The following is a 20,619-nucleotide window of genomic DNA, read 5'->3' as shown; positions in this document are numbered from 1 at the left end:
TTTGGTAGGGGTACCTTGTTAAGTCTGATCTGCTCTCCAACTTCACCTGTCAAATCATACAAAATCCTGCAGCTCATAAAAAGTGGAGCTAAATGCATTTAGTGCAACTTCTTCCACTCTGCTTGAGCTGGAAAAGTATTCCCCATCCTGAATGGAAGCCTAGAAGCTCCAGCATAGCAACTAATGAGAACTTACAAAAAGTCTGATACAGACACAAAGTGAAATGAAATGCATGACAAGGTTATTGTTTCACAGAGCTTGTTCTGTATCCCCTTAATTATGAATCACCCAACAATTACACTTAAATAGCTTCTTAAAACCTTATATCATTTTCTTTTTAAGTTCCACAGCCATGGTCACTGCCCTTTTACCTTTTCTCATGTCTAATCACTTCCTGTTGGAAATAATCTGCCTCTGACACACGTCATCAGCCCTGCTGTTTGTATTTGAGGGGCGAGGGGTGAGAGTAGAGCAGGGGCGGGGGGCATTGGCTTTTGTCCCTTGTCCAAATATTAAATCACCTCTGCACTCTTTAGAAAATATTTAAATACGGCTTTTTAGTTATAAAAGATGTACACCTTTTATTCTTTGCCTGCAACGTTATAGAAAACGCTCTTCTTTTTTGTTATTTTACGGGTGTTCAGGTTTCATTTCTGGCACTGAGCACCCAGGATTTACATCATACTTTCCAAACAAATCCCACAACACACATGACATATTCCGTTTGCATGCAAACTCTGTAAAGTTACTCAAACAGAACGAGGCTATCAAGTCAGTACTTATCAGATTGAATTATGAAACGTTCTGGCAGAGTAGACTAGGCTTCCAAACAAAGATACATTCTATTTAGGTCGGAGCCCCACAGGCAAGTATGCATGAGAAGATCCGAAACTGGTCAATACTAGCCTTATCGTTTTCAGGTAGGGCCTTGTTGGACCAGCTCAGTGAGGTGCAGCTTGATTCCCTAGGCATAGCAAGCAAGACACCCACATCTGGGCATATACACGTTCACTTCGGGACATGCATTGGCCTAGCCAACAGCTTGGGCTTTCGATTAGGCATGGATAGGCATTTTCCAGGCACTGCCATAAGGGTACAAGCTGGAAAATGGTGTCAGTAACTGGGCATATGATGGCATGGCAAATGTCTGCTAATACCAATACGCATGACAAAACTGCTGGCTTTGTGATTGCTTGTTTAAGACAGGACTTCAGCGAAAGTCACAGAGGCAGTGACAAATATATTGCTTATAAAACCAACTGTCTGAAGACACACATTAAGAGAACTTTACTACACCAGGAGCTCATTTACAGAGGCAATTAAGTAATTAAACACTCAAAAGAATGCGTAGCTATAACACTGGCAGGCCCTATACAGCAACATGTTTGGTGTTACTGTGTGATAGAGCTTGCTCCAAGAGTTCTAGAAACATTAGGTTTTGGTGGTGAGGCATTAACATAGCCATGACTAGTCTTTAGGTGGGTAAATGACTAGGCACAAGCATAGGATGTGTGCTTCTCCTCACAGTTTATTGCCATCCTATCTGTGTTCCACAGCATGCGTTCTGGTTGTACCTAATAGGTAAAACGTCTCTGAATCAATTAGAACCACCATCTTTGCTCTGGCCAGCCTTCCATTCCGTTGTTTGCATATCAGCCTTGGCCCTGTCACTAATGCCAGAAGCCCTTCCCAAACTGCTAGACCCCAGGGCCTAAACATTCATGTGGTTGCTTGTGTTCCAGTGCAGATGGAACACGGCCTAGCAACTGAGACTGAACTGCACCTTTTGGTGGCAGCACCAAAAGGGATTGGTTAATGCCTTGTCCCCTTCTCTAATCGCACAGACATTCTACAGAATTATGGCATGGAATGTTGCGCAGAGCAACGCTAGTGGTAATGTTTAAATCAAAGCCTTGCATTTATCACTTTTTGAATTGACTACATTCTCCCCTCCAGAATTACATTTTCATTACTACCAACCTTATCTTTTCACTTATACTCAAGTAGTTAATGCAGCAGAATATATACTTTGAATGTCATTTGTAAGGGCTCCGAGTCAGTTGACGCACCTTCTACAGAAATCTGTGTTCAAGCAACTTTACCTGTCATTTATTGTTTGATATAGTTAAGTATGATGTGAAAAACCACTATATTGCCACAAAAAATAAACATACTTTAGATTACAGAAACCAAAATTGTGATCTTAGGTTTGAGAAAATAGTTGTAGGCAGCCTGCTTGAATAAGTGTGCTACCTCACTTCGAGGTGTGAATGGCCCTCCATCTCCCTGGTCATTTGTACTTTCATGGCATGGGGCATAAATCATTGTCTAGGGCAAGAAAACAAATCCTGGCCGGGCCTCCTGCAATTCAGACTCTCAGAATGATGCCTCGGAGGTTGCTGCTGACATCCAAGAGTGACATCCACCCCCCACTCCCTCAGTTACCAGTGGTGTGTAACACCACTGACATAGCCTCCTTTCTAGGGGGGGGGCAAGAGACTGGCTGTAGGGGGGCCTGGCCCCCCTGCCCGCCCCTGTTGGAGCAGGGCCTGGGCTATAGCCCCGGGTCTTTTGGTTGTAGCCCCGGAGAGAAGCCCAGGAGCTACAAGCAAAAGGCTGGCTAGCCCCGAGTCTCGACAGTCCCAACATTAGCCTAGCCCCGGACCTATTCCAGACCTAGCAACACCCCTGTGTAGCGGGTATGGAGATTCGGGGAAAAGTGATCTATGTGGTCACTGCGCTGCTCAGATTTTGAAGTCGACATATTCGTTGTTGGAATTTCGTGCCGCGCAGTGATCACATAGATCCATTTTTATAGGTGTTCACCTTTACTCCCTGTAAAGATGTATTTTTTCTGTACATGATTGTGCTGATTGTCAATGCACGGCGTGTACTGTGACCCATCCCTAAACCAGCCTGTAGTGCATGCTGCTTTTTAGAAGAACTGTTGCGACTTCTGAGCACGAGACTGTTGCACGTGCATTAACCAATCCGTCTTTTAAGTTTAGTTTAATCAGGGCTCCAGGTACGATTTTGAAAAGGGCCTATTTTACTCTCTAACTCTGAAACTGGGAGAAAAATGTTTTTAGAGAGTAAAAATGGCATAGCTCTCAACCATTTGTCTTGCAAAGGTGGGTGAAATCATCCGATTTTGTTTTTGGCGGGTGAGAGGCCCATTGGAATGAATGGGCGTGCAGGAGGCTTGGCGGGTGAGTCAGCCCTTTACAAGGCGGGTGACACCCGCCAAAAGCGTGTGAGTTGAGAGCTATGAAATGGCATTTCCATTCTTAATAGCGATATTTTTAGGCAAGCAAAATTATATATCAACCCTACCAATATCTTTTTTCATTGCATACTTCTTTGCACCTAGTAATTCAAACACAGCAACAGATGGCTTTTTATCTTAAAGTTGCTCTTCAGATCTGCAGTTTTTAGAGTTCCTTCCTGAGGCATTGCTCATTCCCTGCTGATGCCCTGTACCACCAATAGTCTCCATGGAGCTGGAGGGGGAGGGGCAGGATCCTTGAGATCAGTTGTTTGTGTTATGCTAGGATTACTTGCACTCCCTGTTCTTTTCTGGTTGGGAGCATATGTCTGTTTTTAGGGAGGTAATGGGCCTGATACTCTATGTTTAACGATCTCAAAACAAGCACTTACACTTTTTTCTGTTTAAGTCAATGTGACAATACAACATTTGTGTGGGATATTGTGAACATTGTGTGTTTCTGTTTTCTAGTGAGGAGCTGGATGGAGAAACTGAAAGACAAGGTAAGATGTCTTTTCAATCCCCCATTAGATTTGCTTTAATGATATGTTTTGAGCCTGTCATGTTGACATCTCCATGTTTATGGGGGGCGGGTCATGGGGAAAGGGAAGTGACGTTGGGGAAAGGGATGTGACGGGTGGTGGGAGGAGGGACTTGAGTTAGTTGAAGGCAGTGTTGCCAGGTCCGCTTATTATAAGCGACTTTGGGCTTGTTTTTGCCCAAAGTCGCTTATAATATTTGGAGGTCGCTTGTCGCGGTTTTCGTCCGCTTGTTGGACCGTCTGTGCGCGTGTAATTGGGCTTGTTTATATTGCTGTTAAGCCCATTACACGTCGCACAGAGCGTCCTGCACTGGGCTGCTGGCAGCATTTGACGGCAAATGCTGCTTTGTCTTGCTCTTGGGGGCGCCCTGTATTTTGAATATGCTTAAGTGTTTGGCACTGATGGGATCGTTACTTGCCCATCAATGCCAAATGCCTAAACATATGCAAAAAAAGCGCACTTTAAAAGTTTTTTCATGCAGGCAGACACACTGGCATGTAAAGATGTAAAGAAGGGGATTGGTTTAGTTTAGCAAGCGTCACTCTATAGCAATATTATCCTGGTGATATCCCCAGTGCTGACGCATTATCCACTAACATCCTTTATTTATTTGTTTTTTAAAAACTTTTTTTTGCAAGACTGGGTTAGAGGATTATTGGAATCTATTGTAGTGAAATAGCTTTGTGATAAATGTACAAGTAACGCCAGTACATTTAGCTTATTAATTAGTTTAATAGGAGGAGCCCCCGAAACGGGCTTTCTCATTCAAGCCACATCTTCGTGTATGATTCCATCAACATTCTGGAATCATACACGAAGACGTAACTATGGTAACACTTAACATTCTTACATCTCCCTTTCTAAACAAACTACCAATTGTAATCAACAAAAATTATCTGTCAAAGTTAACTAAACACTAAACAATATATTTTAAACATCACACTGTATATTAATAACCAAGAAAAAGGATACAGTTTCTTCCATGTTTTTCCTTTCTCACGTATCAACCCGTCTTGAAACTGACACTAAGTTGAACTCTTCAATAATATACATAGTCTTGTTTGTAATTCCATACTCTTTTTCTACATTTAGATCCAGACTGAACACTGTCATTTTTCTCTTCAATAGAACCTTCCTGCTCTTCCATCTCTTGCAACTTTCCTTTTTCTGCAGCAAGACCCTCTTCTTCATATCTCATCACTTCCTTCTCCTTTGCCACCACAATATCATCACATGACCATTTCTTGCCATCTTCCAATAACACAGACTTTCTTGAGCACTCCATAACTTTCTGTGGAGCACGAAACGTAGGTTCTCCTTTCATCACACGTGTTGGTTCCCTCACTCTAACCATATCACCTTTCTTGACTTTACTCTCTTGAACGATTCTCTGCTTGTCATAATAACTTTTATATTTCTCTTGTTTCCTTCTTACTTTGACAACAATGTCATCCATGTTAATTTTTTTACTCTCATTGCTCATCATCCAGGCTGGCCTCAACCTATTGGTGAACAGTCTCCCTCTCATTAAAGTAAATGGCACCTCCTCGGTAATTGAATGTGGTGTGACCTTATATGTTGTGAGAGCTTCCTTAAGTGTCTCCTTCCATGGTAACCCATTTGCCAACGCTAACTGCAATATACCTTTAATGAAACCATTCATTCTTTCTACCAGCCCATTACCCATTGGGTGGTATAACGCTGTAGTATTGTGTTTGATAGATCTGTCCCTTAAAAATCCTTGAACCTCTGACGACATGAACTGGGCTCCATTATCTGACACAATTTCTTGCGGGTCTCCTTCTCTACTGAAAATCTCATCCAAAAATTTCACTACTTTAACAGCAGATACTGACTCCTCTGCTATGCCACATTCCACCCACTTGGATGTATAATCAACCAATACCATTAGATAGATCTTCTGACACTCCAAAGATTCATATGGACCAGCTATATCAATAGCCAATTTAGTCCAAACAGTAACAGGAATGTCCACAGGTTGTAATGGAGTCACTCGTACAGATTTGCTTTTGTCGCTTACAGAGCAAGCAGTACAATTTTTTACCAAGGCTTCCATATCACTCCACATGTTGGGCCACCAATAAGCCTCTCACACTCTTCTTTTCGTCAACATTCTACCCACATGGCCCTCATGCACAATGTCCATGATCCTTTTTCTTAAAACTGTCGGTGGTATTATACGATCTCCTCTATATACACATACCTCATCACTGGACAATTCATCCTTAAATCTTTCCCAGTGACTCAGCTTATCATCAGTTTCTCTCCAACCAGCTTCAATAGCCTTTCTTAACATCTCTTGTTCAATATCATTGTCCATTGCTTCCATCCAATCTTTTTTTGAAAAGCTAGGATGCACCTGAGCTACAATACAATCCATGCTCTGTTCTTCTCTGAACACTTGTTCATCTTCGACGTTATCTACATCATCCTCACATGGCAATCTAGAGAAACAGTCCGCAACCACATTACTCTTTCCCGGAGTGTACTTTATGGTCACATTCAATTGCATAATAATCAAAGTCCATCTTCTTATGCGTGGAGACATCATGTGGGAATTTTTTGCGTTCAATACATGAACAAGAGGCTTATGATCTGTTCTTACATCTACAGGAATTCCCCAAATAAGACTCTTAAAATGTTCCAATATCCACTTTACTCCAAGTGATTCTTTTTCTATTGTCGAATAACTTTTCTCAGCACCTCTTAATGTCCTTGATGCAAACGCTATGGGAACCACTTCTCCATTTTGAACTTGTTCCAACATACCACCTAACCCCACATTGCTTGCATCCACTGCTATTCTTGTTCTGGCACTCGAGTCAAACAATTTCAAAGCTGGTGCTTTATTAATCATAGTCTTTATCTTTTCAAACTCCTTTTTACATTCTTCTGACCAAACATATTTCATTCCTTTGCACATTAACTTCCGCATGTTTTCAGTGTTATCAGAGTAGTGGTCAATAAATTTGGAATAATATTCTGTGAGACCCAAAAAACTCCTCAACTGGTCTTTATTATTTGGTTCTGCAATTTTAAGAATGGTGTCCACCAAAGATTTTTTAGGCATGATGCCCTTATCACTTATTCGATGACCCAAATATGTCACTTCATTTTGTTTTATCTTACACTTTTCAATCTTGAGTGTCATACCCTTCTGCTGTAACACTTGCAGCACAGCTAACAATTTTGCATCATGCTCCTCTTGAGAATTTCCTGACACCAAAATATCGTCCTGGAAATAATACACTCCTTGTAGACCTTCAAAAAGATGATGCATTAACCTCTGGAACACTGCAGCAGCCGAAGCTAACCCAAACGGCATTCTCTTGTACCTAAAAGCTCCCAACGGCGTCACAAAAGATGTCAAATGTCTCGATCCTTCCTCAAGTACCACCTGATGGTAGGCCGACGACAAATCCAAAGTCGTGAAAAATTTCGCTGGACTCATGGTGGATAACATTTCTCCAATATTCGGTAAAGGATGTCGATCAATCCATATGTTTGCATTTAAATCTCTTAAATCAACACACATTCTGATGGATCCATCTGTTTTTCTAACCAATACAATAGGCGATAACCACTCCGAACTTTCAATTGGTTCAATGACATCTTGTTTGCATAGTTTCTCTAACTCAGCCTTTAATGCATCTCTGGTGCCGATGGGTATACTTCTCACTTTATGTACAACTGGTGTCACACCTCGTTTGAGAATAATGCGATGCTCAAATCCTTTAAGCAAACCAATCTTGTCATTAAAGACATTTGGAAACGTTTTTTCCAAACTCTCTGCATTGTCACACACCTTTTCAGAAATGCACAGGATGGGTACACTTTCTCCTGGATGAATTTTGATATTCAATGCAGCTTGCTCCCACCATCCTACTATTGAAAAGCCATCCTCCGCCACATACAATCTGCAGTATGTCTTGCGTCCTTCAAATTTCAATTTCACCCAAACACAACCTATAATATTGATAGGTGTCTTTCCATAACCTGTTGCTCTGGTGTTTGTCATCTGTAAATCTTCCATCTTCTTCTTCAAAACATTTACATACGTCTGTACATCAACCATAGTATAAGGGGAACCTGTATTCACCATCACTTGTAACGTTACACCATCAATATCCATAGGAACCCAAGATCCTACTCCACCATCTCTTGGTGTAACAGTAAGTATCTGGACTCTATCCTCTGCCCGATCTGTTATTGCTACCAAATTACTGGAAGCAGCACTCTCCTCGACTGCTCTCACGCCCATGGTAGTTACACCTCTGCTTCTAAAAAATCGACCAGTATTCCTACGAAATCTGCCATTAAATCTGCTTCTTCCTCTGTTGGCGCGACACATCTTTCCAAAATGTCCAGTATGCCCACACCTAAAACACTCTGCAGAGAACGCTGGACACTCCTTTTCCATATTTTCATGTTTGCTCCATCCACAATATGTACACCTATTATTTTGCTTGAATGCATCTCCTCCATCTTGTCTGTAAACACCAGATGCCTCTGACCTGACCATTCTCTTGACCATGGCAACCAAATTTTCTTCTTGATTGTTTAGCTGATCATCATCTATCCCTTGGACTGACTTAATTCCCGTGAATTCTGGTTTACTTTGAACCTCTCTCATACATTTTTCACCCATTTCCATCGACCTGGCTATCTCCACCGTCTTCTCTAATGTGGGATTTTTCGCCTGCCATAGTCGTTGCTGAATACGCGGGTCAGCCACATGCAACACTATCTGATCCCTCAAATATTCATCCGTGACTCCAGTGAAGGCACATGTGGCCATTAGTCCTCTCAATGCAGCTACATATGAATCAATGCTTTCTTCTTTGCCCTGTTTTCTTGTGAAAAATCTGTATCTTTCCAAAACAATGTTGGACTTATTACCAAAATGTTTGTTCAATTTAGCAACTGCTATATCGTACTTTCTTGACCCACTTGACGCTTCACCCCATGTTTCTTCATCTTGTTCTAGATCAGGTAACGACCTAAATATCCTCAAAGCTTCTGTACCAATACAGTGTAACAACGTTGCTTCCTTCTGATCATCATTGAATTTTGCCCCACCAATCGCTCTCAAATACACATGAAAGTTGTCCTGCCACTGCTCCCAGGGGCATGTTGGATTTCCAGGAGCCGACAAGAATTTTATAGGAGCAGCCGTGTTTTGCATGGCTAAAGCTTGATGATCAATAGTCTGTAATGTCCTACTCATAGGTAGTACCTTCTGAAGTTCATTAGTATACTTCTTATTTTATTTCCGAACTTCCTGTTTTACAGCAAAAAAAAAAACGAACTCAAATCATTAACGCCGTGCACACTGTGAGCGTTGGGTTATTCTCCGTTAATTTATCTTCTTTGATACATTGTAACTGTATCAGCACAGCTGATCGCTGAAATCGCGATCATACGAAAAAAAATTTTTTTTTTTTTTTTTGTGTCCAAAATGGCCGCACGCAACTCACGCACGAGGGTCCTTTACTCTAACTTCCAGCGGCAGTTGATCCAACCTCTCGCGCTGCCCTCGTTTTCCCTTGTAAGATGATATTCTACTTCCTTGATGAATTATCACTTTTCCATAATGCAGCTCACCCCTTCTTTGCCACCAATGTATCCTCCGGCACCGCAGCTCACTCTTAAACGACTCTCACGCCATATACTTTCACTTCCACTCTTTCTCCTGTCCGGGGGCTCCCTCCACTGATCAGCATCCTCGTCGCCAATTGTAGTGAAATAGCTTTGTGATAAATGTACAAGTAACGCCAGTACATTTAGCTTATTAATTAGTTTAATAGGAGGAGCCCCCGAAACGGGCTTTCTCATTCAAGCCACATCTTCGTGTATGATTCCATCAACATTCTGGAATCATACACGAAGACGTAACTATGGTAACACTTAACATTCTTACATCTATATAAAACATTTTCTCAGAGAGATGTATTCAGGAAGGCCATGTTTTTTTTCAGCTTCCAATTGGCCATGTTACAATATTATATAGCGCCTTGGAGTAAGGCGCTATATAAAACAATAAATACAAATATTTCAGGGCCGTATTATTTTGCAATCTGGGACTTCTAGTCACCATGCAATAAAATATTGTTGTTCTAACACACTATGTCAGTGTTCTGTCTATGTATGTTTTTCTTGTTGTGTTATGTTTCTTACTTTTGAGACCTTTCTACAACTTTTTAGGTGCACGCTTGTTTTTTCCGCTTATTTGGATGGGAGTCAGCTTGTTTTGGGCTTGTTTTTGAAGGGCATTCAGCTTATTTTTTCCTTCCGACCTGGCAACACTGGTTGAAGGTTGTTAAGAATAAAGAGAAGACGTATGCTGCAATCCTCCGTGTCTGTCCATGTTTCCACGTGCGCCACACGCAGCGACTTAGGCCCACTCACGCCACAACAGATCCGTCACTGAAACCCTCTGCTCCGTGAATCATTTGTGTTGCCTGCTCTGGCTGCCCAACGACTGAAATGCCACAGTGACTAAACAAATGAATGCACTTCGCGTCAATGGCATCCATTTTTGCCACCTAAGAGGAAAGATGCCCAGACGAAGCGCGCGCGTTGCAAGATCTCACACACCTCGTGTTACAGCTGTGTTCGCTCTTGGCTTTCCCCAGCTCACTTCCTCTCCCCCTTTCCAGAGCTTTTCTCAATGTTCTCTTATTGTAAAATTGTCCAGACTCTCGCTAGGATTTCTTGTGCATTTGACAAACCCTATATATGAAAACCTTTCTCGTCTAAAGGGCATCAAGTCAATTTACCGAAAACAAATCAGAGTGGCACATTTCACCGAAGACCATATTTATTTATTTGTCATTTGTACAGCGCGAGGAACCCGTAGGTATAAAGCCGGAAAACACTGAAAATATTAAATAAATATGTATAGGGTAGTGGGGTAAGGGGTTAAAATGGGTCGGGATGGGGTTGGGGTGGCGTTGTCAGGATAAAAAAACAGGGGTTTTGGGGGACCCAAAAACGTGGTGGTTTTCAGAATTTTGGTTGATAAAATGACATATAACGGTCTAAATGTGCTTTTAAAACTGTAGAATCCTAGCCTTAGTCACCCCCTCTCCCCCCACTTGTTGCATTTTCACACACTGATGATATGGGGTCATTCTAACAATGACCCCCGAAAGCTGAGACAATTGGACAGGGTTGGGGGAGGATTTCAAACACCATGCCCAACTTGGAAGTGTATTTGTTTTTGTTGTAAAAAAAAGCCTGAATTACAGGGAAGAGTTTTTGCAAAAAGGGCAGGCTTTGTTCCTCAGCCCTCCAAAATCCACTTAAAGAGAGCGACACAGCTGGAGCATTGGACATTGATGTCGCTATAAATCAGATTACATTTTCAATATCTTGCCTGGCGGCTGCTCAATTTTTCGATGTACCTGTGATGACAAAAAGAATGAGTCTCTCGGAGAAAGGTGAGGGCGCTACATTTTGGGATGTGGCGCGACCTAGGATTCTGAGCCCGGTGCTTCTGATGAATGTGGCCTCAGAGGTAAAGTGGCAGTCACACAGATTTCAGAGCTGTCCCCGACAGCTCACGGTGATCATAGATGCACTGACCTTCTCAGGAGAAGCCTGTCACCCTTCTGCATCAATGTGCCTTCTTCTATGCTAATGAGCAGAACATTAAAATGTGCTTGGCAGGAATTCAGTCCAGGTGAGTGACATTGTGACATCTGTCAGGCTCAGGTGCCACACTCATCAGAAGGCCATCCGTGGATTAGACAAACACGTCTAGTTCCATGCAGTAGATCTTCAAGGCAATGGAGGCGTTGGATCCTCAGTCAAAAAGGGATCCACTCTATGCAGGGATGCACAAGTTTAGGGCAGGGGGGGTTCAGCGATTGGCCCATGAAGCAAGGCACCCACGAATAATGCCCCACGCCTCCAGGGAAGAGACCCACGAATAATGCCCCCCGCCTCCAGGGAAGAGGAAACAGTTGTGTCAGGGATATGGGGGGCCAAAAATCAAGGGCCTGTGGTGAGCAGATCCCAGAATCCCAAGAACAGGAGCCGCAGCATGCAGGCAACTAACCAATCAAAACTGCATCCATTGAAGAGCACAGTGCACCTGCTGCAGACCAGAACCAGCCATCCGGGTTAGGTTCTTCCAGTGCTTAATTTGTGGGGGTGTTTGCCAGGGCTGCATCTTATTACCCTAGATTAAGTTTGCTTATGAGATCGTGTTTGGCAACTTCATTTTTAAGTTTGCTGTCATTCATAGTCACACAATTGACAACAGCAGTGGGTGGCACATGTGTGTGGTGCAGGAAGCATCCTTACAGCCCCAGTACCAGAGGCAGGCAGCTAACTAGTTGAGTAGGCAGGCAGGCACACACATGTATCTGTGCCTCTGGTATGCCTGGCACTTGATATCAGTGGCGTCGCCAGGAATCAAATTTAGGAGGGGCACAGAGGGGGCCAAAGACAAAAGTAGGGGGGCACAGACAAAAGTAGGGGGAGAACATGGTCACTGCTCGTCTTAGATAGGGGGGCACAAGAGGGGGCACAGGGTTTCACAGGGGGGGCCCCGGCCCCCTCAGACCCGTCCTAGCGACGCCCCTGCTTGATATGCATGGCTCTGCTGCACCTCTGCAAACGCGGGCACAGAGCCTTGATAAGCTGGGCACAGCCCCTTCCTATTCTGGTCCACAGTGTGCATGTGGAGCGCTGATATGTAGGCACGTGCCAGGTCGCCAACTCACTGAGTCTTAAGCGCAGGCTAGCACGTGACTACAATTGGTGGGGCACCCTCACTCGTGCCCCTAGTGGGGTAGAGGGGCATCCAGCACAGAGAGGAACAGAAGACCGTCATCTACCAGCATATGTGCAGGTCCACTGGCGAGGAGAAGCGGCTGTACTGAGTCCAATCTATATAAGGTTTTGCCGCATTGTCTCACGGACAGGTCCACCAGTTCAGTAATGAATTCGGCCCTCATTACGAGTATGCCGGTACCACGCCGGTAATTCCAGTGGGGTACCGGAAAACTGGCCCTACCGTCTCCACCACCTGACATCCCGGTATTACTGGGATATCACGGGCGGTGGAGACAATGGGAAGTTCCCATTCTATGGAGCCCGACAGGACTCCATGGGATGGGATTGCCTGAATCGCCGGTATTACGGGTGCCAGTTATTCAGGTGCCTGTTCTACCAGCAGGTCGGGCATGCTGGGAGATCCGTGGCCCCCACCGGCAAACTTGTGTTTTGCCGGTCCGGAAAAAATGACGATGCCGGAATTACCTGCATTTTTTCTAGACTAGCAAAGTCATACTGAGTCTTTGTCTTCATTTGTCCATCACTTCTACCTAGGAAGAAAGCACCCTTGCTCTATTTTGTGCCACTAGAACCTCAAAATGCACGCCTATAGAATCGCAGGAAAATTAGACAGAGGATATGATATGATAGGTTATTTATAACGCACTTAAAACCCAGAGGTTTCTAAGCGCGGAACCAGGGATCTAACCTGTGTTGCTTCACGTCGTCTTGCTTCCAAGGCGAGCGCGTTGCCGCTGAGCTATCCTCCCGGGGATCATGTCCTTAAAGAAATAGTTGAACATCTAGTGTCTCATTTCAAGATACAACTTGTATGTAATATTATGCTGATTGGTACTCGCAAATTTCCTATCTGCCATGGGCAGTGCAAACTTGGACCCACTGCGAGTAGCAGATGCAACACCGGGTATGACGGCACTGTGGCGAGCAGCAGTGGGTGGTGGCAGCAGTGGACGCCGAGACACGAGACAGGCTTGCTAGAACCTATTTGGGCCATGGGACCTCATTATTTTCTTTAGAATTGAAGCACTGGATCCCTACAGCTATTGATCAGTCCATCTGAGCATGTTCAGAATCACCGGTCCTCAGAGCTCAGGTGCCGGTCTCCATCCTAGCGTATTTGTGGTCTGCGATACAACCGAGGCGGTGTTACAACTCATGTTGAGTCCAGCCACACCCTGTCTCCAAAGCACAACCAAGCATGTACGCAGAGGCATGCCAGCCACACAGCTCCACAGCACAACGAATCAACGCGTGCCCCCCGCCTAGGGGAAGCTTGGAGTGGGAGGGCGGGATAGGAACATCAAGAGTCCTGCAGGCGATGAGGGATGTCCAGGATGAAAAAGCGAGGGGGCAAGGTCAGGTAACACTAGGGCAGCAGCAGGCTGGGGCACCAGGGAAGGCAAGGTCAAAAAGCATGGTCATGTCAGGAACCTCACCAAAGGTAGGCGGGAAAGCATCACACAAGGCACAGGAATAGCATTTCCTGTGGGATGAGAGTCCCTGAACTGCCCTGGTAACCATCAGAAGGACACGGGAGGCTGATTCTCAATATATTGCCACTGAATGGTCACAAACTATTGAAACCTGAGCATAAGGACTTAAATCCATGACAGGGCACACAATCTCACCACAAGCGTGCCAACCCCCGTGCTGCTGCTTGCCTATGCTGCATCACCCACCTGACATGCCATCATTGGAACTCCCTCCCTCACCCAAAAATGAACTGCATTCCAACAGGGACTGACATCAAGATCCCCCTTAAATTGGCCTTCTGTACCAGGAGGGAGCTCAAGAGTCTTAAAGTGCCATCATGACCTCCAATGGCCACCAATGCCGCCGGTTTGCTGAAGGTGTATTCAATGTGGTACTTGTGCAGCTCCTATTGACTGTTGCTAGCTCGCTCCCTTCCACCGGCCGCTTTGCTGAATTATCAACTCTACCACAATTACCTAAGGCACGCAGCAATACAATCGCTCCAGCCATCAATGTGCCCCTTTGTACAGTGCTTCTTTGCAAAGCACTTTTTTCATTTTCAAGAACTACTTACAAATAAGTAACAACGGCCCTCATTACAGGGTTGCCGTTAATTCCGGCGGGATAACGGCAAAACTGCTTTCCGTTTCCGCCGCCCAATATCCTGGTATTATCGGGACGCTGGTAAGTTCCCATTCTGTCGAGTCCTATAGGACTCGATGGTAAGGGATTGACTGGTAGTGCCGGTAATTCTGGCATTTGCCAGTAGGGGCTTGAACTCCTGGCAGCTCAGGCCTTCCAGTAGTTCAGAAACTTGTGATTCCCCGGTCAGGGAAGAATGCCGGTGCCAGAATTACCAGCGTTCATTGGTCATGAAAGTAAATCAGGCCAGGCAAAAGAGTAGGGGCCACCTGCCATTACAAATAGCAACAGAGATTAAATGTGTATAAGCCATTGAGGGAGATTAAGAGTGCTAGATTGATAAAGCTTGATAGGCCTGGTCTGATGGGTCCTAAAGACTGCGTTCAAGGTCTTAGAGCAGGGGGCATTTAAAAGGTGCACAGGCCCATAATGCCTTGTACGGCCAGAGGGTGTGTTCTATGCAGCTATTATAACTTGCATTCCGCTGCATAGTATAGAAGTTGATTTCACATAAGCCTAACTCAGCAGTCATACGGAATCGGCAGCGGGTATGCACTTTGAATCTAGCATTCTGAGGAATCTGCAGGCTCTTCTGATTCGTATAGTCTGTAGATTGCCCATTAGCACCCGCGGCGGGGGTAGTAACCAATCAGGTTGCTCGGAAGGCGGGCTGAACCTTGCCCCGTGTCCCCGATCCATGACGGCCATCTTTAGTGAATATTTTGATTGAATGGACGGGACGCAGTGGGGCGTCCCGTTCATTCAAACAAAATACTTTGTTCTTAGCACGCCATGTTACCGGATTGGCAACCCAGGGTGCTAATAGCAATAATCACCCGTTCCACGGGCTGCGACAGGTAATAACGGACCCGGGAACCCACGTTATAGGCCCAAGCCCGTGGAATGGGGATTTTCTGCAAAAATAAGAATTTTCTTTGAACATTCCAAGGGTTATAATAGTATTTGGCTGCAAGTATGTATCCGGTGAGCAGAGCCTATCCCCTGCAAGAGAGCGACGGCTGGTGAAAGCAGAAGGCTGGAACACTGCAGCATCTCTTCACATAATCCTCATGACACCCGTGCAATGCTTCAAAATATGTAATGTGCAATAGACATACAGTGCGGGCCACATTTCTTGGAAGATGAAACTCTAGAACTGCTGCATCTGATGGTGCTTTGGGATAATATATCGTCATCATATATATTTTTTAGTTTTTTGTTAGTTGCCTCACTGCTCTTCCACAGTGATGCAGAAATAGCTGGAACATATGAGAAGAGGTCACAAAGTCACAGCTATTCTTAGAAATGTTTTAATAGCCAATGCTTAGTGAATGGAAAAATGAGCCAATTTTCCCATTCAATGATCTGCTCCAATTTTCAGTACGCGGTCCGTGGACCAGTTGCAAGGCCCACGGTGGCTGGTCCATAATCACATGTTGCCAGCGGATGATTGGGCAAGCGCTCACTTTGTCACAGTCATTTAATGTCCTTTTCATTATTTTGAGTGCGCGGCGAGGCGCGTCACGCCTCACCGCCCATTTAGCTTTCTCTTCATTTTTCCGATGTCCTTTCGCAGCAAACGGCACACTTTCCAATTTCAGGCTGGAATTGTCCTTAAAATTATCGATTGAGTCCCAGCCTGGCTATTCGAAAGTTGAGAATGATGTCGGATTTCATTACGTCGCTCGGTCCCGGGCTGGCTCAAATTTGCTTCCTAGCAAAATCTGTTAAAATCCATATTATCGAGATTCTCTTGCAGGCTGGGGATGGGGGAGGTGTAACTGCGTTCACATGCAGACTCTTTTTTTTCCCTGGGAAAAAACATATAGCTGCAACATTCGGGATAAGGCTGGCGACTGGTACAATATGGACATATTGTTTCTCTCTGCGCCCCATTGCTGAGTCAATCTGGGGCACCTCTGACAATAGACAGGCCAGCGCTGCTAAATAAAGCTCACGCTGTCATTACCTTGTGGCCCTTTGGGAGGAAAAGCTGGTGACAGCCATTGGAAAAATGCCAAGAAAATTGAATAGCAGGCTAAAAATATAAAAAAGCCACACACAGTTTTTCCTTTCGTTCACAACACATCTTTACCACGAAGGCTGCTTTTCTCGAAGGCCTCCTCGAAACAAACAAGCAAAAACGTGCCTGCTCTTGGTGCCTTCACAAAAGGCTTGGAACAGGCGAGAACAAGCGAGCTTTGCTGCCCGCCAACAGTTGCCATTTGGCATATGGCGGCCCTGTTCATTTGGAAAGGCTATTGCGCGGGACCATTACTTCTGACGTCTGGCTGCAGTTGAGCAGTTTGGAGAGAGTAATCCATTGTTGGGAAAGCAGTTATGTTTTGTATCGGAGATACAACGGCTCTTCGCAAAAAAACGATTACAAATCTGTGTTTTTGCAAAATAATTTTCAATTGTAGACCTATATCCAATCTTCCCTTCCTAGGCAAAATCGCCTGCCTGATAGAAACATTCACTCTATTGGCAAGTTCTCAATCGGGCTTGGGCTCTTCTCACAGAGACATCGATGTTGTATGTACGGGAGCGATTCCCGGCCACAAGTGATCGAGGGGACCCTGCGAGTTAATGCTTTTGGATCTGCTATGTCATAGTATTCTGGTACATCGTCTCAATTCTCTGATGAACCTCTCCAGAACAGCGCTAGATTGGCTGGACTCCTATTTAAAAAAATAGACGTCAGCGGGCCCAGATGGGAAGTTCTCTCTCTGCCAGTAGCTCAGTAGTTATCTAGCGTGTGGGGGGCCCACAAGGCTCTGTCATCCTTTCTTCTACCGATCCATCCATCTATATTGTTTTTTGTATCGCACCATTCACCCATATTGAATTGAAATGTTATTTCTATCGCGCTCGTACACAAGTGTTTCGGAGCGCGGCAAGGAAGGGGAACAGGGGAGAACAAAAAAAAACAATATTACTAGACCCAGTGACATTGAGAATGCGCAAGTGCATGGGAGAGGGAGAGGGGAAAAGTGCAAGGGAGAGGTGAGAAGTCGAAAGTGCGGAGAAAATGAGAAACAGATAAATAATAATAAATTAATTAATAATAAAGGCAACAAACACCGCTAGTGCAGCCAGCAGATGGCAAGTGCTCGGTTTAAGGCAGCAGACAAGTGTAGGTCTGATAAGTGCAGAAAGAAAAAGGTGGGGACTGTATGGGTACAGATACAGACCCCAGTGCAAGGGGTGGCCCGGAGGCAGTGCTGGAGGGTGGCAGGGTGAGCAGGTACCTGGGCCTGGAGGACAGAGGGTGGCCAGGTGCACGATGCCGAGAGAGAACAGATCTGCAGAGGAGATGGGGGCGAAAGCAGAAGCAAAGAGGAAGGTCTTAAGGTGCTTCCGGAACCGGAGATGGTTCTACTCAAGTTTCAGAGTGGCAGGGAGGCTGTTCCACAGGGAGGCCCCAGCTGCAGAAAGAGATCTACCCCCAACTGGTTTCTTTAAAAAACGAATGACCCTGCGGGAGTTAGAGGTAGACGAGCGAAGAGCTCGAGAGGGGAAGTATTTGCATAGGGATTGCTGAAGATATTTTAGACATATAGGCCTCAAGGCGCTCACAGACATAAACCAACATACAGCGCAGGATAGAAAACATTCAATGCAGAAAGTTCTAATAGGCTGGAGTAAGATAAAGTCTGATAAGATACACCGTCCCTTCATCGAACAGGAATGTCTTCAGCTGTTTTTTAAAAGGAGCAATGTTTATGTTTATCTTCTGGTATAAATAATTGAAAGTAGCTCTACATGAAAGACATGATGGAGGCAGAGCAGTGGGAGAATCTTTTGTTGAGATGCAAGGTAACTATTTGAGGCCTAATGATGGTAACAAGAGGGAAATCCTACTGCTTGGTGGTCTGATTGAGGCCCCTGTTCCCTTTTCGTGGCGTACTAGTTTAGGCGTTCCACCTGACTCTCTGGTGGTAGTTAGAAACCTGGGTGTTTTGTTGGACAGTAAATTGTCTTTTGCCCCACAGATGCACCCTGTCATGTAAAATGTGCATTTTCACCTGTATTGCATAAATCTATGTAGGCATCTACTAAGTAAGGACTGTGTAAAGATACTAGATCAGGCTGCGGTCTGATCTCGGATACAGTACTGTGTGTCCATCTATCTGGGCATTGCTAAGAAACTACTCGCCAAGCTCCAACCAGTCTGAAATTGTGCAATATGTGTCATTTTGGGGCTAAAAAGTAAAACATTATGAGCACATTTCATGGTTCTATGTGAAATTTCCGAATATTGAAGGGGCCCGCAAAAAAGACTTGATATTTTTCGTCCGATTTGGTTTGGCCTTCAATATTTGAAAATATCATGATTTCGGGGAGGTGGGGTTACACCTCCTCCCTCCCCCCAAGAACCTCTTAAAGCCTATCATCTCTCCCGTGCTTTCTGTCAAATCGGGGTTTTCACCCCCACGAATACCATCACTACTCCTCCCCTTTATTTCCCGATATATACAGTCCCGCCCCCACAAAAATAATATACACAGTGTGAGAAACCTGAGGGTATTCTCACTCCTAAACCCTTCAGATCCTCTGGGCAGGTGGCTAGGGAAAGGCCATCACTCTTGGATCCCGACCCTGAGGGCATAGAAGTGAAGGAAGATCACCTGGGTGGAGGGTCCTTCGTGACTGGGACTGGGGTGCCCTTGGGAGAGACATGGTATCCCCATTTTCCTGTCGACGACCAAACCAACCCTTCCTCAACTTTCATGCGCTGTTATAAGCCAGTTCCCCTCATTCTTCACACATGACACTTGACAGTACTGGGATGAAGAAGAGGCAACTAAGAGCAATGAAGACTACGCTCTTTTATCACCCTGATACTGGGAAAAGGAAGATGCCTGCTAACAACTGTGAGGGTCAGGCATGTCCCATTGATTGTGGTCAGGCAGGGCTAATTGGACATCCAAACCTGCAGCCTGTCATGGGGCTGCAGGTGTAAAAAAAGTAGACCAGCCCAGCAACAAGGGGAGCAACAGGAAGAGCAACAGGAGAAGCAGCAGGAAGGCCGGAGTGAGCAGCAGGGAATCCTATCTGAGAAGCATGCTGAGACACTGAGGTCTGCAGAGAGAGGCAGTCAATGGAAGTGTAGCGTGGGAGCTGGGGCTCTGTGAAACAGAATCAAACGTTGTGAAGGTAGCCGTGTGCAGAGGCTGTCCCTTTCCCTTGTGTTCAAGATACTCATTCCCCTGTGTTAAGAGGTCGACACAGGAGTTCCTAAGTGGCAGTATTTGGACCCCCGACATGAAAAGCATAAGGCTGTGTGATCCACGCTGCTGGCAAAGCTGTAAACATGACCAGTGTTTCTAACATATGCGAAACCCGGAGCGCGAACGTTTGAACCTTTCTATTCTAGAGGAATACTTTGTATCGGAGTGGTCGCATGTTTCGGGAAACACATTTTCTAAGGTCTCCGGTTTAAACCATTGTCAACTACGGCACTATCAGTAATACTTTGTATCGTAGTGGTCGATTGTTTAAAGAAACACGTTTTTGAAAGTCTCCGAGTGCTGGGCATTTTGTTTGAGGCAAACTAAAAGAATATTAAACAGGGAGTTGAGTTAAAAGTGTATTACGAGTGCAACCATTGTCTATTGAATACCGAACTGAATGAAAACCTCACAAATAAGCAGAACTGTTACACATTGAGTTCAGAAGTGAACAGAACTTTAATTTCAAGTAAAACCACTATTTGCTGAATTCTAAAATACTTTTAAAATAAGCAGAATTGGGGGGGCGTGGCTAGCCAGAGACGCCAGCAGATGCTTCTCCGCTGGGCTTCCGGTCCTGATCCTGCCCAAACCCTGGTATCTCCCCCTAAACCTAAATATAAGGTGGGAGCAAGCT

The 20,619-nt window shown here is 44.9% G+C and overlaps 1 protein-coding gene across 1 annotated transcript in view; it reads left to right on the top strand.

Annotated features, from left to right (window-relative positions):
• Window positions 1–20,619, top strand: part of ARMH4 (armadillo like helical domain containing 4) — a 553,724-nt gene that overhangs the window by 488,417 nt on the left and 44,688 nt on the right. Inside the window, exon 4 of the mRNA XM_069638088.1 lies at window positions 3,737–3,768. Coding sequence (XP_069494189.1) covers window positions 3,737–3,768 — 32 coding nt within the window. The remainder of the gene's footprint in view (window positions 1–3,736; window positions 3,769–20,619) is intronic.

This window comes from Ambystoma mexicanum, chromosome 14, assembly GCF_040938575.1.
Source record: "Ambystoma mexicanum isolate Mex_15411 chromosome 14, UKY_AmexF1_1, whole genome shotgun sequence".
NCBI lineage: Eukaryota > Metazoa > Chordata > Amphibia > Caudata > Ambystomatidae > Ambystoma > Ambystoma mexicanum.
This window is presented reverse-complemented; position numbering and strand designations above follow the sequence as displayed.